At 42.2% G+C, this 12,076-nt stretch overlaps 1 protein-coding gene across 3 annotated transcripts in view; it reads right to left on the bottom strand.

The window, feature by feature from the left end:
- The window catches only part of SORL1 (sortilin related receptor 1), a 177,232-nt gene that overhangs the window by 45,693 nt on the left and 119,463 nt on the right, over positions 1-12,076 (bottom strand). For all 3 annotated transcript variants that reach the window (XM_039470514.2, XM_039470515.2, XM_039470516.2), the window contains exons 25-28: positions 11,527-11,646; positions 5,064-5,189; positions 2,344-2,451; positions 557-688 (exon numbers count right to left, since the gene is read on the bottom strand). In XM_039470514.2, coding sequence (XP_039326448.2) covers positions 557-688; positions 2,344-2,451; positions 5,064-5,189; positions 11,527-11,646 — 486 coding nt within the window. The remainder of the gene's footprint in view (positions 1-556; positions 689-2,343; positions 2,452-5,063; positions 5,190-11,526; positions 11,647-12,076) is intronic.

Below are 12,076 nucleotides of genomic sequence, written 5' to 3'. Positions count from 1 at the left end.
TGTTTGAGCCACCTGGTCTGTGGTACTTTACTATAGCAGTCCCAGCAAATAAATACAAGAGCTACTCCAGGGAGGGCATTGCATTAGGATAGAGCCATGGCAATGGGCCAAACAAGTCCCAGCTCCTGTGAAGCTCAAGCAGCAAAATGAATACATAGGTCCAAAGTGGCGGTGAGTGCCGCAGGACCACCGAAGCAAGGTAAGGGGCTACGGCATGCTGGGGGTGCCATCTGATACAGCCCTGGCAAAGAAGGCCTCTCACTTACAGCGACCCTTGAGCCAAGACCCTGGTCACTCACCATCCTGCCATTTATACATACACCAACAACTGAAAAGTGGGACTTCTTAGCAACAAAGCAAAGTCCTTCTCAGAAAAGGCAAGCTTGGATGTTCAACCTAGACGTACAAGCTAAACAGAGATACAACCCAGGGTGGCCAAACCCTCGACACTCAACCAACACCTGTAAGTGATTAGAGGCCCAACCCCACGGTAGCCAAAGCCCCATGCGAGTTCGTTAGTGACCGCGAGTCACCTCCCCAGCCTGCCCCGACTCACAGCATCCCGCAAACGCAGCATCCTCGTCCGACCCATCACGGCACTGGATGATTCCGTCACAGACCATGGCGTGGAACAGGCACTGCTGGCGGTTCTTACACACGAAGTCCATGAAATGTGTGCACAGAGGCTCTGAAAGGGATCCAGAGAGGGCAAGAGGCCATGAGCACTGCGGCTGGCTGGGCCCTCTAGCCCTGGACAAACGCACACAGGTACAGATGTGGCTTCAGAAGCAACGGTAAAAGCCACCTATGCCAAGCCTAGAGCTAAAGCACTTGACATGAAGTGCATCATTGAACCCTCGAAACAACATTAGGAGAGGCTTTATTGTTGCTAATTCAAAATGAGAAGACAAGGGCAGTAGCATTAAGTATTTTGCCAAAAGTACATAACTGATGAAGGTGAAGCCAAAAGTGAAATCCAGAGCTGTCTGGCATCCAAAACCCTGATCTGAAGCATGATTAATATGATGCTGACTCTCTAATACAGGGGTAGGTAAATTTTTCTGTAAGGACCTAGTCTTACGAGATGGACTATGTCCCCCTAAAATGTGTATGTTGAAGCCCTGATCCCCAATTTGACTGTATTTGGAGACAGAGTCTTTAAAAAGGTAATTAAGGTTAAATGAAAACATAAGAATGGGGCCCTAACTCAACAGAATTAGTGTCCTTTGAGGAGAGAGACACCAGGAATGCCCACACAGAGAGAGGGCCATGTAAGGACCCAGCACGGAGACCTTCGTGCTTCAACTATAACTGGATCTTTCATCAGGTTTGCAGCCTGGTGGCCTTTGGACTTGAAATATAGCCTTGGTTTGTCACGGGGTCTCCAGTCTGCTGGTTCACCTAGCAAATTTGGGACTTGCCAGCCTCCAAAATCACATGAACCAATTCCTTAAAATGAATCTCTCTCTCTCTCTATGTGTGTGTGTGTATATATATGCATATCCTATTGGTTCTATTCTGAAGAACTCCAACTAACACAACTAGAAAGCAACTATTTCAGAGTTTCCAGGTCATACAACCTCTGTTACAACTCCTCGATTCCACCACTACAGCTTGAGAACAGCCATATACAATATGTAAGCAAATAGTAGTTACTGTATGCAAATCAAACTTCATTTAATAGAGCAGGTTATGGACTGGATTTTGCCCACAGGCTAGTTTGCCACTCCCTGCACTGATACATTAGCTCTCAACCTGGACTGCACAGTAGAATCACCAAGAGCACCACAGAAGTCCCAACGCCCCAGCCACATCTCTGCTAATTAAATCAGAATCTCTGGGGGTGAGGTCCAGGCACCAGAAGGTTTTAAAGCTCCCCAGGTGATTCAATATATAATCAAAAATGAGCACTAGTGACCCAAGGCAATCTTTCTGGGTCTAAAGAAAACTGAAGAAAAAAAGAGTCACCTGGCCTAAAAATGCCACCCCCACCCCCTACTCTACCCCCAGTGATACTCAGCAACACTAAAAAAAGCAATCAAGTAGAAATAAGTGGCCAATTCATAGAACATATTTCAACTAAACAATAACGTTCACTGAAGTACAAACTAACCCACCATCACCCCCAATCCTGCCCTTCTTCCTTCCTGCTCTCCTTTAACCAAACCATGTCTCCCTGTCATGATCAACCTCCGGGAGTGCTAGCCAAGTACTTGGGAGTCAACTCAGTTACAAGCTAACCACAAGCAGGTACTGAGGAAATGAAAGGATTTAGTCCAATATAAGCTCTTCACTCACGATCACCAGGCCTAGGTGTTTCCAGTGGGCAAAGAATGAACTCACCGCAGTGCTGTTCATCGGAGCCATCAGAGCAATCACGCAGACCATCACAATGTTTACTGGATGGGATGCAAGTGCCATTTGGGCAGCGGAATCCATTGCACTTCTTCTCTGCAATATAATTCAACAATACAAAAGAATGACATGGAGGAAACAGGCAGGCATTCACACGCAGTGCTGTTAGGAGTATACACTGGTACCACCACTGGGGAGGCCAATTTGGCCATAACCAGCAAAATGACAAATGTATATATACTTTGACCCAGTAATTGCTTTTTTGTATAAATGCATTCTACTTAAGCAATTGAAAAAATTACGTAAATAAAGGTTTACAACCTTGTACTTAGCCTAAGTACCAGTGTTGCACTACAACACTGTTTGACATAGATTGAAAACTGCCCACAAGTAAAGTACTGCATTACAAAACTGTGTAAGAGACTGAAAACAGTCCATCAGTAAGAGACTGTTTAATAAATTACTGTACACTGGAACACTAGCTATAAAGAGATGGAAGAAGTGCTCTATAAAAATGATGCCCTAGATATACAGTTCTGTGAAAAAACAAGGCGCAAAACAATATGCAAAGTTAAATATTATGGGTATGAAATAGGACAATAATACAGAGTAGATTTAAATTTGCATATATGTGCACAAAAAGATTGTGAAAAATTATACAACCTTGTTTCCGATAAGGAAAATGTGGGAACTGGGCAGGTGAGGTGATCAACCTTTAACTCCATACCTTTTTGCACATTTTCCATTTTGAAAATTTCTATTGTGATGTGTGTTTGTTTTTAAGGCACAGTCTTGCTCCACCATCCAAGCTAGAGTGCAGTGGCGTGATCACAGTTCACTACAGCCTCTACCTCCCATGCTCAAGCAGTCCTGCCACCTCAGCCTCCTGAGTAGCTAGGACCACAGGCATGCGCCATTAAGCCTGGCTAATTTTTGTATTTTCTGTAGAGGTGAGGTCTCGCCATGTTGCCCAGGCTGGTCTCAAGTTCCTGGGCTCAAGTCATCCTCCAGCCTCAGCCTCCTAAACTGCTGGGATTACAGGTGTGAGCTACCATACCTGACCTAAGTATATTTTTTAGAAGAAAGAGAAAAGTATCAGGGAATAGAAAAAGCACAATATGAGTCTTGATTATAAAAATCTTAGTTTTATAAAGTTATTTAAATCACTCACTGAGCTTAATTATGGAGGAATTCTAAAGCAGAGCCGTTTTAGAGAAAGTCTGTCTAGAAATGATAAGAGCCTGAGGTTTCACAACAGTTCTAGGGCAAATTAAACTAGAACTAAAGTATCCTGATCAGAATCTTTAGTACTAGGTCATCCTTTCTCCTGAGCAAAAAGTTATTGCCAGGTATTGGACCTGAAAATCAGTTCTGGCCAGGCGCAGTGGCTCATGCCTATAATCCCAACACTTTGGGAGGCTGAGGTGGGCGGATCACTTGAACTCAGAAGTTAGAGACTAGCCTGGGCCATATGGTGAAAACCTCATCTCTACAAAAATTACAAAACTTAGCTGGACGTGGTGGGCAATCCCTGTAGTCCCAGGTATTCAGGAAGCTGAGGTGGGAAGATGAGTTGAGCCCAAGAGGTTGAAGCTGCAGTGATCCACGATCACACTGCTACACTTCAGCCTGGGTGACACAGAGAGACCCTGTCTCAAAAATAAAAGAAAGAAAATCACTTCTAATGGGGCAGTCATAGAGACTTTGCAAACCGAGCTCTGTGTGGAATAGTTCTTTGAGGATTAAGTATAAGCACGAAAATGTGTTTTAATCCTGTAAAATGTAATCATTTCTGGGAAATTAGCCAAAGGATATCAAAACAGAAATAGTAAACAAGTACCACCATTTGGAGAAATGGTTACTGTCACTAGGTAGAAAAAGTATTTTAAAAGCGGTATAAATCAAAATTATGTGAGGTAAACACACACATTTCATTAGCGGAAGCAACTAAAAAGACATAAATCTAACATCAGTGGAGACTTGGGGAAACATGCAACATATTACTAGCAGAGTCATATTTAGTATAATCCCTTGGAAACCCAATCTGGTAACAGAGACTCAAAAACTGGTCAGAACCTTTCACCTTACAACTCCATACTGAAGACCACCTCTCAGGAAATCGATCTCAAAGAAAAATCAAGCCTTCATTTCCAAGGACACGAATAGTGGTACTAGCATAACAGTGTAAAACTAAAAACCTCAAATGCCCAACCAAGAAGCAACTATGTAAACTAGGTTATGGTAATATAAAGTGAATACGCATCTGCCATGAAAATCCTTACTACAGAAAAATACAGAGTTGCGTAAACGTCTTTACTTAATATTGTAACACAAAAGGAGTAGAATGTATAACAACATGTGACAACTAACATGCCATGAAAATTTGGAATGTTTGGCAAAAGAATGGAGAACCTTAAAAATATCTGGTTTCGAAAAGCATTTTATATATTTTGTTTGTGTGACAGCATTTTATATAGTTTGCTTGTGGCGGGGGGCAAACTGCTTGCCTGCAAATCTTAAGACTACATAATACACTCTGATGCATCATATGGCAGTATAACTCAGAAAGCAGGTGGGCTTATTTAGTTTCGGAGTGGCAATATGGGCACAGGAGAACAGCATTTCATCCCCTGGCTCTCTGTTGTCTCTCTTCCTGAACAGCAGACACTGGGGAGGCTCAGGGAGGGAGCTGGAATATTTGCATTTACCACAGTTGACTGGATCCTCATCAGAACCATCCTGGCAGTCCGTGTCCCCATCACACGCCCACCGCTGGGGGATGCAGTGCCCATTTCGGCACTGGAAGTTGGAGGCCTCACAGGTGTGATAGATGGCTGTAACAGAGGCAAGAGATAAAGTCACACACCCCTCATCTCCATCCCCCACCAACTGTGCAAGTGGATGAGCTGAAAAGAGGTTTGCACTAGGTCTGAACTGTGAAGCACCCAGGTTTCTCCTCGGCTGGGAACTGGGCACTTGGACTGACCTTGCAGTGGAGGGCAGCCCCCTCGATGGGCTTGAGCCTATGGGTTTATAAACATGACATGAGCCATTACCCAGGCCCAGATGCACACGTTAAAAAAAAAATCACTCGCTGTTCACAACAACCTGTGAGGTAAGTATTATTCCCCTTCACAAATGAAAAACAGGCACAGAGAGAATAGGAAACTTAAAGATCATTAAGTAGTAACACCAAGGCAGCCCAAGGCCTGTACTTCTTCTACTATGCCCTGGTAGTTTACCTTCTCACCCAAATCCTCTTACTCATCCAGATGCTGAGAAATAAGGGGCAGGAGCCGGTGCTCAGGAGACGGAGTCCTGGACCTGGTGCAGCCACTGTGTGGCAACCTCAACTTCACATCTTTACAGTGATACCTAAGGGCCCTGCTAAGTTCTGGAAGGTCATATATTATGATTCTTAAAAAAAAAAAAAAAATTAATTTCAAATGGGAAAAACCTCAGACCCAAAGAATATAAAACAGCCATCCAAAATCACAGAGAAAGCAGGCCCAAGAACCTGAAATTGTCTTTCTGTTGAGTTGAGGCAACATCTACTAACCAATAATATGTGGTGTCCACTATAATCACTAAAAGCCAAAAAGAAACTAGTGAAACAGAGGGTCACTGTTAAAAATGAATAGCCTCCTCTGCACATATGGGCTGTGGCCACCTGGAAGTCATTTAGACACATCTCAAAATCTCAAACACTAGTTCAGATGCATAATATATGCCTCAAACCCAACCAACACTCCTAACGGCCCTCTCCATCTGATTTCCTCTTCCTCCTCTGAAACAGAAAACTGTTTGTGTCTGTTCATTGCTGAATGCAAGCCAGGACTGGCCTTGTTTACAACCAGCATAAAATAATAGAACCTAGATAGATGGGCTCTCTGTTAGTTTAACTGTGTGGACAAATGACTCCACAACAGAAAGAAACAATACACATAGAAGTGGGTTGTTGAAAGCAAACTGTAGTTTTCTATTCAATTGAGACAGTTGGCAATAAGCTTCCCAAACACTGGGGAAATGGGCTTATGATGTCCTCAGGAACTTTCACTGCATTTGAGGCTATTTTTTGCAATGGTCAGAAATCCAAAGAATCTGATTTTTCAAACCACTTTAAAACAAGTAGTGGCTTACTACCTATGTCTACCCATCTCTCCAAAAACCAAGGCTGTATTTGGCAGGATGTACATCGAAGTTTCAATATTTACAAACTTTGACACTCAGAATCCATTAAACATCTTTAAAAACTACGCTTATTTCTAGTAAGAGGAATGAATGTATCATGCATGTTACATGAGTTTCTGCCCCAGTAACAGCCATCGCCTGGAATACTTTTGATTTATTCGTGTCACAAGCCTGACAGCCTTTCAAAATATCCCTCACCGACACCTTGCTCACATTCATAAAATATAAAGTTGCCTAAACCAATTGCCATACTAATCTAGTTGTTATTCAGCCTGTACATTTCATTTCTAATTGAAAACAATTTCAGAGTGCTAGTGAAGTTTCTAAGTGACAATTCTAGGAGGCATGGCTGAGATCTCCAGATTCTATGACAGAAGCTGAGCTCATGAAGAGTAATCAGTTTGCACAATTTCATTCAAGTGGCCAGGTATGACTGGAATGTACAGCGTATTATCTTTTTCTAGATTTTTCTATCTTCTCAGTAACTTACTAGCTCTGATTTTGAGTGCCTGGTAAATATTGCATGCCTAATAGATAACTTTTTTAAATTAAAGGATGGAAGAAATGGACTTTAATCCAAACTGAAGACTTTAGGGAAGAAAAAGAAGAATCCTCTGCATGGTGGGATTTATTGTTTAAGTGTAAGAACAGTGAGGTTCATGTGGTAAACAATCATGGAAACCTAATATCAGTTTCTAATATAGGTCATTATCCTACAATTTAATCTTTGACTCAGAACTTTCTTGATTCATCAAGATCTGTTAAAACACCTGATTAAAAGCATTAACCAAGCATGAGCAGAGCAGAATGGACGAAATAAGTACTAAAACAGAAAAAGTACTGCCTTAGTTCTTTCAAAGCACTGGACTATTAAGAAGTGTATGAGGGTCAGGCAGAATGGCTCACACCTATAATCCCAACACTTTGGGAGGCCAAGGCGGGTGGATCACTTTGAGGTCAGGAGTTCGAGACCAGCTTGGTCAACATGGTGAAAACCCATCTCTACTAAAAATACAAAAATTAGCCGGGCCTGGTGGTGCATGCCTGTAGTCTCAGCTACTCGGGAGGCTCAGGGAAGAGAATTGCTTGAACCTGGGAGACAGGGATTGTAGTGAGCCAAGACCGTGCCACTGAACTCTAGCCTGGGAGACAGAGTGAGATCCTGTCTCAAGAAAAAAAAAAAAAGTGTATGAGAAGGGGACCAGGTGTTCATGCCTGTAATCCCAGCACTTTGATGGGATGAGGTAAGAGGATCACTTTCACTCAGGAGTTCGAGACCAGCCTGGGCAATATGGCGAAACCCCATCTCTACAAAACATACAAAAATTAGCCAGGCATGATGGTACATGCCTGTAGTCCCAGCTACTCAAGAGGCTAAGGCAGAAAGATAGATTGAGCCCAGAAGGTCAAGTTACAGTGAGTTGTCATCATACTGCTGCACTCTAGCCTGGGAGACAGAACAAAACCCTGTCTCAAAAAAAAAAAAAAAAGTAAGTGATGAAAAAAATGACTATCGTCACTATTTGAATGATTAATGACACAGAAGAAAAAACATAAAGTATAAAGAAAGAACAATGAAAAATAAAAGGCAGATTTGAGAAAGAACCAAACAGAAATTCTAGACACAAAACGTATACTCATGGAAATAAAAAAACAGCTCAATGTATATGTGAAACAGCAGATTACAGTTAGCTAAAAAGAAAATTGTTGAACTGGAAGATAAATCTAGAAAAGTAGCTCAGATTCTAGCAGAGTCATTAAGAGACAGCAAATATAAAACCAGGAGGGAAGAGAACAACAGAATGAGGCAGTCCAACAAATGGGTGAGAGTAACTGCTGAAGACAAGACCAGAGAGGGCAGCTGAAGAGTTAGTAACTGTGATTTCCTAGAGTTGTCTTTTGAAAATTTATCATATCGTAAAGTCTCAGCAGGATAAATAAAAATAATTCCACAACTAGGTAGGGGAAACTAAGAGCGATAAAACTTAAAGGTAACTAGAAAGAAAAGAATGTCTGTTGTTATTTGAACAGATGACTAAGAGCAGAATTCAAATCAACACAAAAGAGGCCAGGAAGAAATGGAAGAATTCTATGAAAATGCTCATGGAAAATCACCAAAAACTAGAAACCCAGACCCATCTGGAGGATTAAAGATATGTCTATACTAGCAAAACCTTAAAGAGTTTGCCACTCATAGACTCCTGCTGCAAAATCACTGAAGGGTGTGCACTGACGGGAGGCATTAGCAACCAGACACAAAAGTAGCTGGTAATAGTTGTGTGCCTAAGAAGAAGTATAGTTACTAAAAAAGAGTAACAGGCTGTGCGCAGTGGCTCACACCTATAATCCCAGCACTTCGGGAGGCCGAGGCGGGCGGATCACGAAGTCAAGAGATCGAGACCATCTTGGTCAACATGATGAAACCCCATCTCTACTAAAAAAATATACAAAAATTAGCTGGGTGTGGTGAGGTACGCCTGTAGTCCCAGCTACTCAGGAGGTTAAGGCAGGAGAATTGCTTGAACCCAAGGCAGAGGTTGCAGTGAGCTGAGATCGTGCCACTGTACTCCAGCCTGGTGACAGAGTGAGATTCTGTCTCAAAAAATAAATACATAAATAAATAAAAAAGAGTAACAATGAAGTTGAGGGTTTTTAAATATAAAACTAAAATATTAAATATTTAGTGGTTAAAATACTAGGTATTTTAGTACTGGAACTGTAGGCAGAGGTTTGGATCAAATTCTAAAGTCCTCATATATCTAGGAGAGGGGAAAGATGTTAAGAATACACACAAAATGTCTACAGGTAATTGTCCTAAAACAAAACAAAACAAAACAAAACAGAATTCAGAGGTATATGTTTAAAAACAACAGCAGTGGGTTGAAGCAAACCAAGAAAACAGCCCCGTGGAAAGTAAAAGTGGGGAAAAGAAGAGCAAAGTGGACGCACAGCAGAGGGTGCATCTGAGCTGACGCCAACGGGAGGTCAGCTACCCTGACCTATTTCTTTTGGCACTTTACGTAGCTTAATTTAGTAGGTCTGAAAATGAGGTGTCATGCCACACATCACCATGAGCTCACATCCGACCTCCAACTATTTTGAGATGACAGAGAAGGTGGATCATCCTTAAAAGGTTTGCAAGAACAGCCCTTGGAACAAAGCTGCAGTTGAGCAACAAGGACTCTTAAGTTTCCTCCAGTTTGCCTTACTGGAAAAAAATTGGAGAAAAAAACAGGAGTTTTATGCAAGCTTGCCTACAGAAATGAAGTTATCAATTCCTTCTGTAAGACCGGCACACACTGCTGACACATAAATTTGACTAAGGCAGTTGTGTTAACAAGATGTTCAATCATATTGCAATTTACAAACTGCAATGTCCAAGTGCACCCTTCTAATTTATTAACTAATTATCCATCCAAATCCAAAGCTTCCAAACAGCATTCACATATTTCCTGTGCCAATGGCAGCTCCTTTATGGGCCTTGGTTCTTCCTCCTTCTACAGACCATGCTTCTGTGCAGAGAGACACATTTTGCTGCAGCCTTTTCAGAAGCAGAGGTGCAGACACAGAGGCTGCACCAGGAAGGATGGACTTTACAAGGGAACAAGATTTGGTAACATCACAGAGTATCTCGTGTGATGTATATGACATTTGAAGAGATCCATTCACTTCCTTAAGGCATATGGGGTCACCTCTCAACTAAAATGAATGGAGGGAAGCAGTTGCGTAAAATTACTCAATCCACAAAGGTTCTCTGAGCACGTACTCTATTATGCGCTGGGCACTGCAGAGAATACAAAGGAATGAAAGAAGAGGTCGTCTCTCTCCTTGGGGAAGCAAGTCTAAGCCAGAGCATAATGCACAGCTATTTATCCTTCGGTTTGAGACACAACAGATATACCTTCTTTGTATTTGCTTTTACAAATTAGTAGGCATGCTTTGAGCCGCCAGATGCTGGGCAGTGTAGGAAGTGCTGGGATACTCTGGGGGCAAAGGAGGTTAAGACATGAGATTTAAAAGTCCAATAATTCTCATGATTAATAACTGGCTTCAGACAATTGAGAAGTTGACTCAACAATGAATTTGCACAAGGAAGTCTGAATTATCCGAGTGTAAAAACAGATCTGTCCTGACCATAAAATGTTTAAATGAAACATCTTTATCTCCCTAGTCCAAAATAAGTAGAGGGGTTCAAGACAGAACTGAGTAACAGCTTCTCGAGGAGGATGTAGAGCAGGTTGACTCAAGGAGCAATAAAATCTGTTTTTTATTCCTTAATTTTTGTTTTTTGACAAATTATAATGGGATTATAAAATGAAATTTGTTTTCGTTTCTCCACAAGCTTCCCAACTCTGCACTACCCACTGCCCACAGCCCCCAGCCTGCCCTGCCCCGTCATATTGTATGTGGCCACCATTCATTCACTCATTCATAAAAATAACATCATGAACATAAGTGAGGCCAATAAAAGAATTGGAACATGACCCCTACCTGATAGCACCTAGCACTTGCCTTGCATTCATGTTTTTTCCATCTTTTAATAAAATCTTATCCAAAATGAGTGCAAACGCAGTAATGAGTACAAACACAGTACGTATTTTTATTGTTTGGGGAAACCCCTGATGCTCCATTTTAAAAAAACATAAACTAGTTCAGTGCTTAGTCAAAGTATGGACCCCAGCCGAGGGGCTAGTCTAAAAACTAACACTGGTCCTGAATAAATGAGAAGCTTGAGCCAGAACATAAATCAATGATATCACTCAGAACACTGTTCAGTCAGTTGAAAGCAGGGTGTTGATTTACATTCTGGCACAGGCTCCTTATCTCATCATAGGCCAGCTCTTTGAAAAGCATAAAACTTGTTGATTTCTAAGGTCCAAGCTAATTCTCACAGCCTAGATTTTCCGATCCTTTAAAGCTATAATGTTAACCGGTGCATGCACGGATGCGTGCTGTCAGCTGAGTCTAAGAAGTACTGACCGGTGCAGTTGGCTTCGTCAGACCAGTCTCTGCAGTCGTTGTCCCCGTCACACACCCACGAGGAGCGGATGCACATGCCGGAACTGCAGTTGTACTCATCACTCCGGCACTGGTGCATTTCTGCAGGTGAGACCACAGAGAGGTGAGGACAAAAGCTTGTTCAGAATTTCGACTCTGATGTCAAAGCTCTTATAAAGGATGGAAATGGACCCATGATCACCAATTATCCATAGAGAGCATGAACAAAGAGACTTTTACCAGGGACATGAAGTCATTTAGCAGCTTCCAGTGAGTGTGCTGCAAATGGGTTACAGGTATGCTGAGATACCCTCAGGCTCTTAGAGTTGCTTGCCTCTTGATGAGAGCATCCTTGTCCATTCATCCCAAGCTCTCCACCTATATTACCATTTTCTATGCTTGCTATGATGGGAAGAAGGTTAGGAAGCAGTGACAGAGGAAGCCAGGGAGGAGAACTTTCCAGAAACAGAGGACTCCTATAGACACAGCCTGTGGCTGGAGAAAAGGAGCACTGAGAGGTCTGCATGCACTG

Source organism: Saimiri boliviensis, chromosome 6 (assembly GCF_048565385.1).
Source record: "Saimiri boliviensis isolate mSaiBol1 chromosome 6, mSaiBol1.pri, whole genome shotgun sequence".
NCBI classification, from domain to species: Eukaryota; Metazoa; Chordata; class Mammalia; order Primates; family Cebidae; genus Saimiri; species Saimiri boliviensis.
Note: the sequence above shows the minus strand (reverse complement) of the source record. Positions and strands in the feature narration are given on the sequence as shown.